This window comes from Sinocyclocheilus rhinocerous, unplaced genomic scaffold, assembly GCF_001515625.1.
Source record: "Sinocyclocheilus rhinocerous isolate Xijiao unplaced genomic scaffold, SAMN03320098_v1.1 scaffold148, whole genome shotgun sequence".
Classification (NCBI taxonomy): Eukaryota; Metazoa; Chordata; class Actinopteri; order Cypriniformes; family Cyprinidae; genus Sinocyclocheilus; species Sinocyclocheilus rhinocerous.
The window spans coordinates 2,969,371-2,988,932 of NW_015653472.1; the positions used below are offsets into that span (position 1 = coordinate 2,969,371).

Here is a 19,562-nt window from a genome sequence, read left to right on the forward strand (position 1 = left end):
ATGTAATTAATGGGGGTATTTTTCAGGAAAAGTCAAGTTATCTATAACCTCCAGGTTTAGTCCAGGATCAAGGCTAATTGGAATCCCAATGAAATTCCAAAATATAATTCAGTCATTCGATCAGATATGCCAAGCAACTAATAAATGCCCCTTCAAGAAAGGCCTAGTATTTAATTTCTTTGGGAAAAAATAAAGTATATGTATATTTATAGAAAAACAACACACCATGGCATGTTTGCTAGATTAAATGCATTCAATCCAAAATGCCTCCCCACCATAAACTGTAATTTCAAGTCCCACTCTTTTGGCTGCAACAAGTATTTTAAAAAAAGAAAAGAAAGAAAAGCATTTAGCAGTCCCCAACCAGTGGCTGACTAGGTTCTCAGTGGCTATAAACCTTGCTCCACTCCATACAAGTGTCCAGTTCTTTGGGGGTGCTGTGAGGGCGCACCTTACAGAAAGCATTTTCAAAGTCTTGGAGGGTAGGGGAAGAAAGGGATGAAGAGAGGCCATGCAAGGGCACGGGTGCAGAGGCAGAAGCTGATGCCAGAGCCTGCTGGCAGAGCTGCAGCAGCTCCCAGACGGAGAAGCCTTCTGATCGCTGCAGTACTGCTGACATCTCCCTTTCACCCAGACTGAAGCCTTGGGGCGCCAGCGCCTGCAGAAGCACATGTCTGCGTGTGTTTCCATCTGGCAGGCCTATGTGGTAACGCTTGGAGAAGCAGCGCAAGAGGGGATCTTTGATCAAATCAGGCCGTCTTGTGGTGCACACAACCAGAGCCAAGCTGCTCTGACCATGTTGAATCTTCTCTAGCTGGGCCTGCAGTTTCTGTCTTGAACTGGGTTGGGGACAGTACCCTGATGAGAGGTAGGTGCCATTGTAACTGGGTGGGTAGTCACTGGAATGGGGCCCACTGCAGGAGCTGCTCCCGCTGTATCCTGAGTCCGAAAGGTTGCTGTTAACTGCTGACACATTGCCCGAGCCTGGTGGGCCTGCTGATGTGGGAACCACCTTTGGTCCTGATAGACCATCATGAGAGGAAGGAGGCACCAATGGATAACCCCCGTCAGTGCTGTGCGTAAGAGGCCAAGGCTCCAGTTCACTTTTCTGGCCTCCGTTAAGAGCCCCAAAGGCTCCAGGCTCAGGGTATGTGCCCACAGCAGGGCGTTCGTATGGTGAGTCTAGCATGCCAGAGTATTTCTCAGCATAGCGCTTCAGCAGGTTGGAGGCAGTAAGGGCTGAGATGTCATCATTTGCCCAGGCGTAGCTGTAGGAGCTATGGCTGGGGTAGAGCTCAGACTTGTGGGCAGGGGATGAGGTGGTGGAGGACACGTCCAAATGCTGCTCAGGCCACTGGCTCAGGGGCTGTGCATGCTCCGGGTTCCAGTGCATCTTCAATAGGCCTGCCGAAGACAGCAATTTGTCAGATTATTCAAGAACTTGATATATATCAATAGCATACGTTCATACCATTCACAAATCAGTCTTGGATCCAGTGATTTTTTTCAATTTGTTTTTCCTATCAAAGAATTATAAGACTAGTGAAAATGACTAAAGACACATTATGGCTGATTGCGGAGGTTGTTACTGGTGGACGAAATAGTTGTGCTATTCATTGGCCACTTCCCATGAAGCACTGGGAGTGTGGAATGCCCTTTCCTCTGGCTATCTCCAGCACCACTTTCCTGTGATTAATTATGCTTGCCTAATATGAAGGTGATCTTAATGCACATTAAGAAAAATACATCTGAATTAAAAATATATATAAAGTATTTTTTTCCACATCCAGTCTCCGCCCTCCCCCCACTCATAAACCAATTCTCTTCTTTCAGAACTTTTAAAAGTGCAATACACTTGACAGCATCACAGCTCAATGGTACTTCATAAGAAAATTAACAAAAATGAATAATCACAATGAATCAAAATGCATCATAAAAGCATAAAAAATATAATTATTTAGCGGTATGCATAATTTATGACTGTTATAAAAGTAAAAAGATCTTAATCCTTCAATAGGAAGTGCAGTTTTTTCTTGGTCTTGAGAATTTCATGGAGCAGAGAATAGTTTTAAAACCAGCCATTTCATGAGGGTCGCAGCTGCTCCTTCCAGAGGCATTAGCTAAAGTCCACACATAGCTTGGCATTATTGAACTGTCAGGAATCAGCCTGGGGTGAGGGCTACAGGAGGAAATGAGGAGGTAAAAGGAATAAACTGCAAATCTTCATCACAGGCTGCAATCTGAGGGGAAAGTGATGATTCGTTATTCACACTTCTGTCAGAGTGTGCAAGCTGCTGCTTTATTGCCATTTAAATCAAGTTTCAGTCCTGTGTGCTATGTTCCCCCTTACTCTTTTTCTCCCAAAAACTCGGCCCTCCCTTTTTGTGTGCTCTTTCTGTTTCTCGAACTCTTGCCCCTCCCATTGCCAAACCTTCCCATGTGTGTCTTCAGATTACGCCTGCTATTTATTCCAAAAGATCACACCAACAGACCAGATGGCCCTTGGATTACCATGTCCTTCATATTCATATCTAGAGCCTTAAGTTCCTCAAGTCCAAACTAGCACCTTAACGCTAGTGCTGATTTTTTGTAATATAACTAAAATATAAAACAAAAAATCCCTCAGAATTTGTAAACAAGGCGAACAGGAGGGGATCTTTGATCAAATCAGGCCGTCTTGTGGTGCACACAACCAGAGCCAAGCTGCTCTGACCATGTTGAATCTTCTCTAGCTGGGCCTGCAGTTTCTGTCTGAGACCTTCCTCCTCAACGGCCTCCACCTCGCTGAGCAACACCACTGCAGGTTGTCGGGCTGTTGCTACCGAGAACAGAGTGACAAGAAGTTGCTCTGCTTCTCCTTTCAATTTAGAGGCCAAAGTTGCACAACTCAGCCTATAAAAGGTAGCACACATTTGAGACGCCATGGATCGTACCAGTGTGGTTTTGCCCCCTCCTTGAGGGCCAAACAGCAGGACGGTTCTGGGTGGGCGGATGGCAGGGTTGGGTCGCAGGACAGGCCACAGCACGTCCTCCTCCAGTGCTGCTTTGATGTGACAGTTCCCAGCCAGTTCACTCCAAAGTAAAGCCGGACTGCAATCTTGCAGTTCCTGGCTTACTAGCTCCAGCATTCGGGGCTCCATGCTTTTCACAGGATCGGAGTGCTTCTGAGAACGATGCTGGGAGAAGCCTTGCTCCGCACCTCCATTCTCCCCAGTCATGGCTACTGGTGGACTGTAATCCCCTGCGGCTCCATACGTTGGTGAAACCAAGGGCTTTAGCCCACTGTACTTCCCCACTTCGTCTCCTTCCAGGCTCGACTGGGATGAAGGTTTACTAGGCTTAAATGCTTGAGGATCTGTGTTGCCCATTCCAAAGCCATTTCCACGGCACTCAGCTTTTTCACTGACCCCATATGGAGAATCTCCCCCAGCTTTTATGGGGTCATAGCTATATTTCCTATAGCGTGAACTGTCTCCATCTTCCTCATCCAGGGTCATCTCAAATGCTTTTCTCTTCAGAGAGCCCCCAGTCTCCGATCCCCCCTTGGATTACCATGTCCTTCATATTCATATCTAGAGCCTTAAGTTCCTCAAGTCCAAACTAGCACCTTAACGCTAGTGCTGATTTTTTGTAATATAACTAAAATATAAAACAAAAAATCCCTCAGAATTTGTAAACAAGGCGAACACAGGAAAGCATTTGATCATTGTTCAGTCAGTAGAAACAGTATATGTCCAGCAGGACAATCCAATCTGCAGGCTGGTTCGTGAAGTGCTGTATGGAGCACAATAATGGGGCCAGTGTGTGACAGAGATAGATGGCAGCCCAGGGGAGCTCATAAAACCTGCAACGGGTAGAGCAGGAGGAGGGGGAATGGACAGCAGGCGCTCCGGCCACTGTGTGTGCGTGTGCATGCACGCACATGAGTCTATCTGAGAGGATGGGACTTGACATTAGGGAAGTCATTCAGGCGGTCAAACTGCTGTCCACTCCATCAATATACATGAGTGTGCGTGCACCAAGACACATGGGAAAGCGCTGCCAAACCGGACATGGAAGTGTCATTTGGGGCAGGCTGCTTCAAGAAGAAGAGTTCACCTTAGTGTCCTACTACCCAGCTAAAAATGCTATCCATTAGCATGAAATAAGCCACAGATGAGCTGGTTTGCAATTAGAGCTACGCCTCAGCAGGGACTCTAATAATCTAGATGTGATTTAATCTGTTTCTATTTAAATCACCACAGCTGCTGAGATTAACTCATTCTGGGCATTTGAGAATAGATGGTCCAATTGGATCGTGGTGGTTGAGGAGAGATGCCCTCATATGATTGTAAAGCGCTTTGGGTGTACAGCAATACACAATAAAAGCGCTATCCCAGTCTCCGATCCCCCTAGACTGCTGTTCTGATAGCCATAGCTGCCACCAACCACTGTGGGTCTTGATGGAAGTGGAGAGGGCACGGCTATGCCCGAGGGGATATAAGGGGCTGTTGGATGGGTGTAGCTAGGAGCAAGGCTAGTCTGGTGAGAGTAGGTGCTAGGGGGGTAGTTGTACACAGGGGTAGAAGGTGTGTAACTGGGGAGAAGTGTGGGGCTAGGCTGAAGGGCATGTAATGAGGCTGGTGGAAGTGCTGAACTGGGTTGGGGACAGTACCCTGATGAGAGGTAGGTGCCATTGTAACTGGGTGGGTAGTCACTGGAATGGGGCCCACTGCAGGAGCTGCTCCCGCTGTATCCTGAGTCCGAAAGGTTGCTGTTAACTGCTGACACATTGCCCGAGCCTGGTGGGCCTGCTGATGTGGGAACCACCTTTGGTCCTGATAGACCATCATGAGAGGAAGGAGGCACCAATGGATAACCCCCGTCAGTGCTGTGCGTAAGAGGCCAAGGCTCCAGTTCACTTTTCTGGCCTCCGTTAAGAGCCCCAAAGGCTCCAGGCTCAGGGTATGTGCCCACAGCAGGGCGTTCGTACGGTGAGTCTAGCATGCCAGAGTATTTCTCAGCATAGCGCTTCAACAGGTTGGAGGCAGTAAGGGCTGAGATGTCATCATTTGCCCAGGCGTAGCTGTAGGAGCTACGGTTGCGGCTGGGGTAGAGCTCAGACTTGTGGGCAGGGGATGAGGTGGTGGAGGACACGTCCAAATGCTGCTCAGGCCACTGGCTCAGGGGCTGTGCATGCTCCGGGTTCCAGTGCATGTTGAGGAGACCCTCATATGATTGTAAAGCGCTTTGGGTGTACAGCAATACACAATAAAAGCGCTATATAAATGCCCCATTCATTCATTCATTCATTCATTCATTCAATTAAACTAGTAGAAGTGCAAATGAAGGCTATTTATTTCTGTGAATAAATGACAGAATCAAGCCAAGGAATAATTAATAAAATATGCCAATAAAGACTGAGATGACGAGTTTTGAAGAAACAAGGAATATCCTATAAAAAAAAAAAGATTTCTTAATTTCTCTCAGTTTACATTTTAAGGTTATTGGCATCACAAAACCTGTACATTTGTCTTGCCAAAGCATTTGCAGCATAACACATATACTGAGAAATGATGCAGTGTAAAATAAAGTAAAATAATGATAAAAAGTAGATATTAATTATATTAATAATTTAATATTAAATGTTTTATTTATTTTTATTTTTTATTATCTGTGTTTTTTTGTTCTGTCACTGTCATTCTGTTACACTGTGGAAGCTTCTGTCTGGCTCAGGGGCTGTGCATGCTCCGGGTTCCAGTGCATCTTCAATAGGCCTGCCGAAGACAGCAATTTGTCAGATTATTCAAGAACTTGATATATATCAATAGCATACGTTCATACCATTCACAAATCAGTCTTGGATCCAGTGATTTTTTTCAATTTGTTTTTCCTATCAAAGAATTATAAGACTAGTGAAAATGACTAAAGACACATTATGGCTGATTGCGGAGGTTGTTTTTTTTGTCATTTTGCCTGGTGAACTCTGGAAGAATACTCTTTTGGTATTGTGCATGCACACAGAGGGAGTCTTTCTTTTTCTGCAGTACATATAAAAGAAAAGGGCTGTGAATTTGTTCCTTTCAATCCCTCAGCTATGTAGCAGCCTTATGTTGCCATCTGCAGTTCTCCCAGAGGAGAAACTGTTATCACCCTGTGCATGTTTCCCTCAATACATCCCCTCCCACCACCACAGTCCATCCACAAAGCAATTCTCCAAAAGGCCTCTGTATATTAAAACATTTTTATTTTATTTTAGTTTTTTACATTTGATAAAAAGAGAGTAGCAATTGACAAATTTAATGGTGCACTGCACTTAAGTGTTTTATGTTGCGGTGGCCAATATAGCAGTCTAATTTTTTTTCTTTAAAAACTTTCTAGTTGCAATAAGCCATAACTAATTAATTCCATTTAAGCTTAAATAATGAGGGGGAAATGATCAAGTGCACCTTTATAGACAAATAAATAACTGGAAAAAAAGAGAGATTGCATTGAACAGGTCATTAAGATAGATGTTATGAGGATAAGTGTTATGCTGGGTACACGATGGAGAAAGTGTAGTTTTGTCTCAACATGGACACAACCAGGTTTCATTCTCCCTCTCACACACATATACCTAAATTATAGCCACAGGACCAGTTCTAATCTCACATCAACACTAGGAGTAAACAGAGGAGTGGATGTGTGGCTTAAGAAACAAAGGGCCCTTTAAACAAAACTTCATTGTCCGCATGGGAGCTCCTGGCCATTGCTTTATGTGAACCGCGACGAGTGGTTTGCTGTGGTGGCTCCATGCATGTCCGAGGCTGGCAGGGAGACAGATGTTTCCACTGCTCGCCTTACTGTCTGTGTGTCCATTGTTGCACAGCCCATCCAGCAGACGTCCTCCTGGCCTGACAATCCTGTTGGTCCTGAGACAAAAGCTGAGATATCCTATTGTCAGAGGCCTGCCTAATTATGGAAATCTTATTAATCTATTCAGCAGCAGTGTGCTGACAGCCTTTGTGCCGTCCTGGGATTTATTGAGGGTTCTTTTGGAGATGTGCACATATGTTTGTTTGTGTGCACCACCTTGATTTAAAAAATGTGAACTGAATAAAATAACTAATTATTTAATATCAGTAGGTTACAATAAAGCGCTACTAGATTTTTCAAAAAAAGTTAGGATAACCAAAATATTAGTTATGATTTTGACTCGACCACTATATTACTACAAGCAGGTTCCTGGAGCAGAAGGTTCTGCAATGTGAGAGCTGAACAGGCCCGGCTGCCGTAGGATGCTCAGCTTTTCACAGCTCCCCAGGGATCCATGTGCACTTTCAGGCCGTGTCACTTTTGTTTTCCTGCCCTGAGGAACAAAACCTACATGGATGCAACAAGCCTTATGGGACACAGGGCCATTAAACCAGGCAGATTGCACAGGGCCCAGTTGTAAACCGGAGCAGGCTGAATCAATCCAATCAGGCATTATTGTGGGCACCCACTCCCTAAACCCCACACATAGATTTACTCTACTAAAGGCACCCCCTTCATTGCATATTCAAATATCAAATCTACAAACGTTTGCATCTTGAACTAAAGAGCACACAGACAAGAGTATACTTGCATTCACCTACCCTAACACTGTTGAAACAGGAGACAACTTTAAAGGGAAGCGAGGGGAAATAACAGCACACACACACACACACACACACACACATTCTCAGTCCTGAGAATTTGATTAATTACTATCCATCTATGTCAGTTAAACATCAAAACAACTTAAAAGCAGTAGTTGTACGGTTGCACAGTGAGCATCCTGTTAGGAATCATGTCCTGAAACTTCAGCCCACAGTTCTGGTATGTGTGGAACTCCCTTTGAAGAACGCAGATGCCACAAAAGAAGGGCTCTTCTTTTAAGAGAGTATAAAGATTAAGGAGAGAGAGATAGCGAAAGAGAGAGAGAGGAAGAAAGATGAGAGATAGAAAAAGTAGATCTGGTTGAAGAGTGCAGAGGGAGGATTGTGTTTACATGAATTAATCACCTTGGTGCAGATAAGATGGCACACTGTGTTTTAATCATCAGCTGATTTGTATTCTGTATACAGACGTGTCTAAATCAATGCTTTAGGCAGAGGGACTGCAAAATGTCGATGATGTAGCCTATCGGGCACTTTAAAGTCATGCAGAGCCTTAACAGTAGTTATTCTAAATCAAATTCAGGTTATATTTTTGTACTTTTTAATTAGAATTAAAATTCTAAATACATAAATAAATAGCATTGAGGTATATAATATTTAATATTTCAATATACCGGAAAAAATAAATAATAAAAAATATTATTTAAAATAAAAATAAATTAAAATTAAAATTAAAATAATAATTTAAAAATGTATATATATCAAATATATCAACAAATTATATCTTCTAAAAAAACGGTCTTGGATAAAGGGTGATCAGATCTTGACTTTAGAAAAAAATGGAAGAAAAAGAAAGAAGTGTGAGATCCTTCCTCAAAAATCCTGACAACAGCTCCTTATAATTTACAAGGCATGCATAATAGGCCATAACTATGACAATTTTTATAAATTGATCCATTAGTTACAGCAGTGTGGTTAACATTATCTCTCTGTCTCTTTCTCTTGCTCTTTCTTTCTGCTCATCTGCTCACTTTTAATTGGCCTGAAAGATGTAATAGCAGAAGAGGCGGTGGGCCTTATGAGTTTTCACACCTGCTCCTCAGCGCACTGCCAGACGCCATGGCTTTTTTCAGCCAGGCCCCGTGGGGTCCCTAGAGGAAGGAGCCTATCTGCTAGAGTGGCAGTGAAGGATCTGATTTTTTCTTCTCTCTCTCTCTCATACACACACACACACAAGTCCTCCATTTGAGCTGCAGTCCATAATCTCTCAGCTTTTAAGGTGTTATTGCTTGGCCTTTTGGGACACTGTAAGTGTTGCAATCCAAGTGTTCATATTGATGATGACTACAGTAAATATGGAGTCCCACTCTATTTTTCTCAACAGTGTGAGAATAATGAAAAATCAGCAATGTGACAAATGCATTACGTAATATAGGCTATTACTCATGAGAAAATTATTTAGTACAAATTTGAATATTTGTACATTTCAAATTGTATGCACCTTTTGCTTTAATTTGAAATCAATACTATTAAACAGGCACATTATGAAAAAATTAAAGTGCATGTTGTGAAGCGCAATATCTGTGATCTATATGTATCATTTGTGGATAATTGTGCACATTTCAGCTCATTTTAGATTAAAAATGAGAGAAACTCACAGCCTTGGTGGTTTGAATGAATAATTAGATGCTCATAATTTTAGAAACAACACCCCCATCCCCCTGACCAGCTAATGGCCAAATGCCTGGCACCCCTCCCCTTTAAGAAAAACAAGGTTCCTATTTTCTGTGTCCGCAGGCCAGGTTTAGGTCATTGTGTCCACTAATATATCAAAGGACAGCTGTCCTAAGGCTCTGTGATGACCAATCACCCCCTTCCATCTGTCTCTCTTACCCAATCTCTCCTCCATCTCCCCCTGTTCTCCTCCATCCCCTTCTTCCAGTCTCTCTTGTTCCCCCTTCTCTCTCCTTCCTTTCCACCCTGCCCCCTCATGGAGTTCCCAGACTGCGTTGCGGTGCCCTCTCTCGAATTCCCTGGCCGCTTTATTTAATGACCCTACAACCAACCGTGTTGGGATTTTCTGTGTGCGTACTCACAAATATAACTTGGATTGGATTAGGTTTATTATCGTTAAGTACAACTAAAACACACACACACAAAAAAGACATTATTACTTGAAATAAATATTAACTGAAATAAAATATATATATTAAAAAAATTAAACTTACTTTATTTTAGCTAGTTGCTAAGGCAATATTTATCATTTTTGTTTACTTTAAGCTGAAGTACTAAAATAACTAAATAAACTGAAACTAAAACTATATAGAATAAACTAAAAACTATATAGACATAAAACAGAAAAAAAAATCTAGCATAAATTACAAAACAATTTGAATGAAAACTATAAACAAATTCTAATTCTAAATACTAACAAAAACTAAAATAGTGTATCAAAGATACTTAAATAACACTGGACTGGATGCAAGATATATAGTATGTGGTTTTAACTTTTCAGACTACAGATCGGACAATATTGTGATGTTACGCAAATGCCGGATTTGTAAAAACATACTGCACCTTAAAGGGATAGTTCACATACAAATAAATTCTGTCATTTACTCACCCTGTATGACCTTATATTTACATTTATGTATTTGCCAAATGCTTTTATCCAAAGCAACTTACATTGCATTTTATCAGTTCTTGCTTTTCTTGGTAATCAAACCCATGATCTTTACATTGCTAATGCCATGCTCTACTGTTAAACCTACAGGAAGGCTTTATATACCTTCTGTGAGAAATTATGCTTTATATATCTTTCAAGATATTTCAATTATTTCATTGTTTCAACTGTTTTTGTCCATATTGTGTGTGCAAACATAAAACATTTTACAAACAATAAAAAAATAAATACTTACTGTGTTCTAGTCATACAGGTTTGAAACAACATACAGTAAGTCTAAGTAGATGATGACACAATTTTCACTTTTGAGTGAACTATATCTTTAATTAGAGAACCACAGACAAGCCCTTTGAGGGATATCTTGGAATATCTTGGAGCAGAGAAGCTTGACGCCCAATAACCCTCAGAAGTCCGGGACTTAATTGGAAGCGTAATTGTGGCAGCAATGGGCCTAATGAGCTGTCTTCAACAACGGTGAGATGATGAGCAGAGGCGGGGGGTCCCAGGCAGAATGTGTTTCTCTAAGCCCCTTTTCCTACAGCCGCCGTTTCTCTTCCATCTCACTGACTACACTGCAGGCTAATTAAAGTCCATTCACACCCGTCACTAATGACCCCGCACTCATTCACACAAACACTTCAGCACCTTGCCTGTTTACTCAAGGGTCCGCATGCCCCTCCAGAGCCGAATTCACCCCATCGCTCTCATTAGAATAGATGTGTTGGATGCTTGTTGTTAATAGCTTCTTCTGAGGCATCCAGCGCGCCCCTTCCCATAGACCGAACTCAAAGCCTTAATGACTTAACAGATGCAATTAGAGTGCTTCTTCGGCATGGGCCTTTAGTGTGGAGAAGGGAAGAAATGAGGTCATAATATAGCGAGAGAGCTGAGGCTAAGATTGTTTCTGTTTAAGCAAGGAATATGCTGGACAGCAGGGCCCCCGAGCAACAAGAGTTAGAGCACTCATGGGTTGCTGGCCTGGGACTGATTTAAGGGTGTGTTTGAAGTGCAGATTACAGATTCTTTGCTCCAAATCCCTCCAGGAGTATCCATGGCCCCAGGAAACTCTCTCAGATTTCCTTCAACTCTGAACGATCTTCAGCTTGCGGTTCCTACGTGCTCATCAGAGCAACACTTATAATTGTTTGTGGATGTAATGAGAGGTCATGTAACTGCATGTGACAGACATCAAACAAAATCCTCAAATGTGCACATGGGGTACAAAAATGCCTGTCCTCTCAAGTCAAACATAAACACAGATGTCAGAAATGCTCAGTTGCTTCACAAAGAAAATTCCAGCATGGATGTGACACTATTCACATCTATACCACATAAGCTTCCCTACATTCACCTGACTCCGGCACAGGCGACTTATGAGGAAGAGTGAACAGACAAGACATATCAGGACTGGGAATGACTAGGAGGAAAAGGAATTTGCCTGGGTTTTAAAGCTCAAAGTGTAAACAGGAGGGATATCTAACACATTTGTGCTGTCCTAATATCACACTTGACATTCAGGGGTCACACGCACATACGTACAGTCCACAATCATCAAACTTCAGGAACAAGCAGACCAGTTCCTAAATCCAAATGCATGCTGCAGCACTGGAAAATCAGGATCTGTGACATTAGCCATCTAAAATTAGTGGTTAAAAGGTGTGTATGCTGAACAACCCATACTGTCCAGATACTCAAAGAATGTAAAATATTCTGACAGGGCTTTGTGACATTTTTGAAAATAAAGTGTGCAAAGAGAGACGGCAAACACAAACACAAAGGAATATGTAAAAAAAAAATTTTTGTTTTGGATTTGAAACTCTTACTGATTCATTATACAGAGACAAGCATAACGTTCATAACAAATTATAAATATAAATCGATACATAATTTATATACACACTAACTTTGAAAGTTTTTGAGGTCGGCAAGATTTTTAAATGTTTTTGAACATCATTTATCTGAATTAGAAATCGTGGGGCATATAGGAAAGCAAAATTAAATTGTTGACATCCATTATGGTCATTTCACTTCAGCCAAGGCAAGAATGTACCTTTTTAACAACTGATCTTCAAGAATTTGCAACAGAAAAACTAAATTGGTACATAAAACGTGAAATTTCAATTTGGATACAAAATGTTTCTTTGTGTGCAACTTCTGAGGATCAACGAATTAACTTCAATGAAATGTGGAATTATCATTAGTATTAATCATAAAAGCTCTTCCCCTCATCAAAACTAGTTTTCTTCTAAAACATATGCAGAGAATTCAGTTTGCATGAGAAAAGGAATTTATCAAAACAAACAAAAAGTAATTCCATTGGCACATCTGACAAAGGTCCTCTGAATGCCTCACTAAATGTAATTATAACACCATATTAAAGCTCATTCTGATATTAGACATCAATGGTAATCAGTTGATGCAACAACCTAGCAAGCCAGCTGAAAGGTATATTCAAGCCAGCGACTCATTAATACATGATTACATCTCAAATTGAGGTGCCTTGACTCTTTAGTTTGATTTCCCTCCCTCTTTTCATGTAACTGTCATGCCTATAAAGCACAGAGAAGAGCTAAAGAGTGGAGAAAAAAGCATCTCTTCAGGTAGAACTGGGGAAAGAAACCCCATGCTGGTCTACAAACAATGCTGTTTTGGAGAGGGCCAAAGCGGAGCTCAAATGAAGCCTGGCAGGGGGGTTAGGAATGGGGGCTAAAACTGGACATGTCAGTTATTAGGTCAGTCGAGAACAGTGAGGAGGGGGAAGAGAACTGGAGAAAGAGAGGCAGAGAAGAAGAGAAAGAAAGACAGATTCAGAAAAGGACAGAGATAGAGGAAGTAACTGTGCTAGTAATCTGGACACTAGTGGTTAGTCATAGTGAGATGACAGTGGCAGAACCACAGGGTTTCTCCTGGTACAGCCATCAGCTCAACCCCCACACCTGTCCTACCAACCATGACATATACTTTGGGTATTTTCACAGCCAATAATGTGGCTTAAACCATTGTGAAGAAGACACCTGGGAAAATTTAGTTTTTTAAAATCCACCTTGTTGTTCAAACGGGTTTACCAACAAACTAAATACTTAAGTAGCCGTAGGGGAATTTTTCACTAGACGTTCACAATAAGTTATTTAATGCATTTGCTGTGGTTTGATGTCAAAAATGTTAAACTTACTATAGGGAACAATGGGACTCAGCATTCTGCGGATCTGGTCTCGATTACGGTAACAGTTCTGCGGTGAAACCCAGGTTAGCGTCTGTACGGCTGTAGTCCATCGCTGGCCTGTACTCACATTGGGACTCTAAAAAATGTGTTCCTGAAAAAAAAAAAAAGAGGAGCAGCAGCGATCAGGAGGGGTAAACGGTCATCATATACACATGCACTGCACTGCATAATTTTTAAATGCAAACAAACAAGTTTATGATGCATGAACACGAGTAAGGAACGTGCAACCAACAATCAAGACCCTCAAAGGCATCATCTCAATTTTAGACAAGAGTGAAACGGACACAGGCACTCTCACTGTGGGCTGAACACACACAGGGTATTCATTAAGAGCCTGCACACAGGCATTAAGCTGATTGTATGGCTGTGTCCAGCTTCTAAAGAGGGCTTTCTAAATCTCCCTGACAAAAAGCACCATGCATACCATAGCTGTTCTCCTCGCCTCATAACAGCAGCAGAGCATGCTTTCACAAAATTAAACTCATTTCATCCCACACACTCTCCTGGTTCAATTATCTCTCTTTTTTTCTATGACAGATGCAAAAAGAAAAAAAAGAACAACTACTGGCAAAAAACAAATCAACAAAAAACAATAATAATAAATACATATATGTAAATATAAATATATTTATATTTATATACCCTTCTGGATACATATGTGTTGTTTATTTGGATATATATATATATATATATATATATATATCCAAATAAATAAAAAATATATATCCAGAAGGGTATACACACACACACACACATAAAAAAAATTTAAAAACCCTTCTGCTCTTGGAAATAAAAAGGCAAAGATTTAATAATTTAATAATAATACTAAATAATAAAAACACAAGTACATCAAATGCAGCATCACATGCAGCATGAACAATTTGTTTGGCGTGTTCCAAAGAAGAGTGTCTTTTCTTCTCAAGTTAGCGTGTAGGAAAGCTCACACCTGAATGAAAAATATTACATAATAATGTTAGTCAAACAGTGTGGCTTCCAGCTCTGCTTTCAGGAAATTAAATGGCAACAGACACACCATTCATTATAAAAGTAGATATCCAAATAAATAAAAAATATATATCCAGAAGGGTATACACACACACACACACATAAAAAAAATTTAAAAACCCTTCTGCTCTTGGAAATAAAAAGGCAAAGATTTAATAATTTAATAATAATACTAAATAATAAAAACACAAGTACATCAAATGCAGCATCACATGCAGCATGAACAATTTGTTTGGCGTGTTCCAAAGAAGAGTGTCTTTTCTTCTCAAGTTAGCGTGTAGGAAAGCTCACACCTGAATGAAAAATATTACATAATAATGTTAGTCAAACAGTGTGGCTTCCAGCTCTGCTTTCAGGAAATTAAATGGCAACAGACACACCATTCATTATAAAAGTAGATGTTAAATAATGATATAAACCATGTTAAATGTACAAAATAAATTTTTGTTAATGTTTAAATATTTTTTAAATCACCAGTGTTTTAATGGTCAGTTTATTACTGAACTTACACTGGTCAGGTTAACATATTTATACCTGTAAATGAGTGATAACACAATATTAGTAATATAGTATTTTTATGTAACGTTAGATGTTCTTTTACAGTTCATGTAACTGCTGGCTTTATGACAAAAATTAGAAATTGAATGGCACTTTATTTAATATAGTATATTTTTATGTAGATGTTCTCTTATAGTTCATATGATTACTGGCTTTATGATGAAAAATGAGAAACTGTAAAACTAATACTGTCAGAATCATGGCATAAATCGGTTAAGCACAGAAAAACTCAAAAACTTCATTCCAGGATGGTGCTTTTGAAATAGTTTAAACTAAAACATGGATCCTTTTACATCTGCTCAATGAGCGAAAGACTATCCTAAACCAACAACCTCTAAACTTGCTGGGAATGAAGGCTGACACATCTATATATCCAACACATGCACACACATGCAGACATGAAGAGCAGTATGCTTAAAAACCGACACCTGCATGCAGTGCGGGGAATGCAGAAGAGGCTGGTTCACATTAAAGGAGGGAGAATGCAATGAAACGGAGTGAAGAAGAAGAAGAGCACAGGCTATCAGGAGAAATAGAGGACAGTGCAATGCAGAGTTAAGACTTTCAATCATTTACAGCTTCAGACAAGAACAACCAGCAGCAACAGCAGCAGCAGTGTCTAGATTAATATTAAAGTAGACTCACCTGCTACTCATGCCTGCATTTTCCACCTCAGATTCAAAAGCAGTTAGATAATCCCTGGAGCAGACAGGCTTGTGCGAGCAGTACTATGCTTTTCCACATATGGGACACGACTCAACTCTATCTGTGTCTGTCTTTCTCTCTCCCTCTCTCTCTTTCCTTCCCAACCAGTAACAACAGAGCACACACACACACACACACACACTCACACAAACACAATTACCCTCCCCCGGCTTTACCCATCCCCCTCCCTCTCTCTCTTTCTCTCTCTCCCTCTCTCTATTTTTTGTTAAAACTATCTAAGCAGAGAGAGAGAAAGAGAGAATGAGAGGAAGACTATGGGGTGGGGGCAGCTGACCAATCATGCTTGGAGTGCAGGCTTGTATTCTTTTTCTGAGAAAGAAATAGAGAGAGAGAAGGCTAGTTGTGGTGGAGGCAGGGAAAGGCAGAGGCTGAGCTAGGTTAGTCCCTGAGGGAATTAGCGTAAAGATGTTTATTTTGGTCGAAAATGGTAAAATTACTGCTGACTGATTAATACTGACCAATGCTTGATATATGGTAAACATATCAAACTGCATCACCTATGCCTCAAATCAGTACTGGAACTTTAATTCTAACTTAAAGTGAAACCAACACAACATTTCTAGACAATTCTAGATCACAGACTCTCATTCATATAGTTGTTAAACTGACTTTTACATTTTACACTTAGACATACACTTCCATTCAAAATATAGTCTCTTTTTATATAAATATTTTATTCAGCAAGGATGCTCAAAATTGCTCAAAAGTGACAGTAAAGATATTTACAATGTTACAAAAGATTTCTATTTCAAATAAATGCTGTTCTTTTGAACTTTGAACTTTTTCTGATTTCTGAACCTTAAAATCCACAAAAATATTAAGCAGCTGGGCTGTTTTCAGCATTCACAATAATATGAAATGTTTCTTGAGCAGCAAATCAGCATATTAGAATGATTTCTGAAGTATTATATTATACTGGAGACTGGATTAAATTCAGTTTTGCCATCACAGGAATAAATTATATTTTAAAAAGTTATTTTAAATTATAGCAATATCTCACAATATGACTTTTTATACTGTATTTTTGATCAAATAAATGCAGACTGGGTGAGCATGAGAGATTTCTTTCAAAAGCATTTAAAAAAATCTCAACATTTTGAATTGTTTGAATTGATGAACATTATCATCAACATGTATAACTTGCACCTCAGATTAGAGTAATTTTCTAGACATTTTTTGACCAGTGACTGTTAACTTTGTAGTTGTTAAATGGACTTGCATAGATATATAAAAACATTTTATAATGAAAATGCGTAATTTATGCCTCAAATCAGTACTGAAACATTAATTGTAACTTAAAGTGAGTCTAAAAAGACATTTCTAGACTATTCTAGATCACATACTCTAATTTTTGTAGCTCTTACATAGACTCTAAACTTTTATATTGCAAACATTATATTATCAAAATGTATAATTTATGCCATAGTTTGGTAGAAATTTCTAGGAATTCACTAACACTCATTTCTGTAGCTGTTAACTAAACTTGCGTCAGCAAAGGTCATGACGGCTATAGAAACACTTTATTGACACCAAAGTCCAGTCTGACATGCTCAAGAGATTCAGCTCTGCTTCTGTACCTATTTCAGCATATAAGAAAATGCTGAATGATTCACTCAGTACCATAATGATTTTCATTTTAACATTAGCAATAGTTTTAGCATAAAGCTCAATGTGTCAGTTCAACACATGATATGACTGCAGCTGCCACACTGACCATTTAGCATGTTAGCATAGGAGGGGCCTGAAGTAACCTACATTCTATATGGACTCACACATTTTCACAGGTGGACTGGAGAGTCCTGTGCCTTTATTTTTGGAGCTCATCAGCATTTTGTGAGGAGTGTAAAGAGTGTGTGAGGTTGTGTATGGAGCATTTCTGCACAGCTGATGATCTGTTTTTAGAGTGCTGTGTTCAACCATGTGCACCCAAATCCGTCGCATCCAAATCTACCACGTCACATGGCACTGGTGGTGTAAAACTCAATCATACTGCTGAGTCTCATTTGAAATACACCTAAAAACAAGAAAGCATGCAGACTTCAGTGTTTAAAAACTGTGGGAATGTTTTCAAGCAAAAGGGAAAAAAGCAAGGGTTCGACACCCCCCTAGAGAAAAGAGCCCACCATGCAACCAGTAACCAAGTCAGCTCTACACAGCAACTTGCTCCATCAGCATCTATAAAAGTATCCTTTGTCCAACAAAGGTCTTTTATCCCCAATGCTGCCATTCAGCACCACCCCCGTTCAAAAGAAACTTCCTCACAAAAAGCCTTAACCGCTACTATTCTTAGTGGTGCTCCAGTGGAAATCACTGTGGCTCAGCACAAAGTGTGGGGTGAAACGGTAGCCAACCATTTTCATACTTTTATTTAAACTCTTTGTAGCTTAAAAGTGCACAAGCAACCATTTAAAAAGTGGAAATGCTAAATACAAGCATTCACAATGCCAAGTGTGCTGCGGAAACACTGTTTAACTGTGCATCAGTCTCTATTAACAGTGCAGTTTTTCTTCCCAGGCTGACTATAATTGGGAGATGATAGTGGCTGTATGGGAACAGAATGGCAGGGCCTTGTGAGGATGCGAGCCCATAACTCTATCGCCCACAAGAAGAGAAAAAATTAACCATTAATGCTGAGGCAAGCAGTCTGGCTACTGCAGGCCTGCTGAGTGCAGCACTAATGACCACAAAGCAGTCTTAATCCAGAGCTAGAAAGGGAGGGACAGACAGCGGAAGAGTGAGTTTGACAGGTGTCACTCATAAAATCAACCTCAAGTGTGTACAATTCACCACCCAGTACAACCTCAAACACCACATGTCCACTGACCCCATGATATCTTGAGCATATTAGATTATAAGCACTAAAGAACCAAGCAGCTGAGCTTACATAATGCAGGCCTCCAAAACAAACACAAAGGATGAGAAACAGCGCTAATGTCCTAAAACGCTGAAAATCTCAGTCTGACCTCATTGTTAGAGGTCATGCCAGTTTTTAGCAGCTTTGCCGTCTTCAGCCTGTACAGTGCAGGGGGATCAGGTGCACAAATGACAGCCCGGTGATGAATCAGGGTAATAAGTAATTTGGTTGAATGAGAAGCTGCAAGCCTTGCAGTTGTCCCCCACTGGTACTCATTAAGCGAGCAAAAGAGCAGGACTAGTCCAGCACAGCCCTTAGTGAAGATGACATGCTAGTGATTTTCAGTTTTAAACTAAAATAGGCTGCAATCATCTATGTTACAGGGATCCCACACCTTATGACCAATACATTTCCACGACTTTCTCAGTCATTTGTAATATAATGTTTAGTAAAAATTGAACACTCAAAAAGAACAATTTCTAGCTGACAAAAACATTTTTACATAAAATATATCATTTTATTAATTCAGACTAAAGTTTGGGGTCAGTAAGATTTAAAAATGTTTTTTAAAGAAATGAATACTTTTATTCAGCAAGGATGCTTTAAATTGATCAAAAGTGACAGTAAAAACATTTATAGTGTTACAGAGTTCAATTTCAAATAAATGCTGTTCTTTTGAACTTTCTGTTCATCAAAGAATCGTGAAAAAATGTATCATGGTTTCTACCAAAATTTTTAATTGTTGTTTAATGGTTTTCAGCATTGGTAATAAGACGACATATCTTACTATTCAAATCAGCTATTAGAATGATTTCTGAATGTGACACTGAAGACTGGAGTAATGAATGCTAAAAATTCAGTTATATCACAATATTACTGTTTTAGTATAGTTTTTGATCAAGTTTTATATATATA

General features: G+C 40.1%; 1 protein-coding gene across 1 annotated transcript; it reads right to left on the minus strand.

The window, feature by feature from the left end:
* Nucleotides 1-375: 375 nt before the first annotated feature.
* LOC107716072 (putative fidgetin-like protein 2) lies at nucleotides 376-8,719 on the minus strand. The gene is made up of 5 exons (XM_016522392.1): nucleotides 8,691-8,719; nucleotides 4,398-5,227; nucleotides 4,240-4,244; nucleotides 2,739-3,542; nucleotides 376-820 (listed from the first exon to the last, which is right to left on the minus strand). The coding sequence occupies exons 1-5, from the start codon at nucleotides 8,717-8,719 to the stop codon at nucleotides 383-385; spliced, it is 2,106 nt and encodes a 701-aa protein (XP_016377878.1). The 3' UTR covers nucleotides 376-382.
* Nucleotides 8,720-19,562: the final 10,843 nt, after the last annotated feature.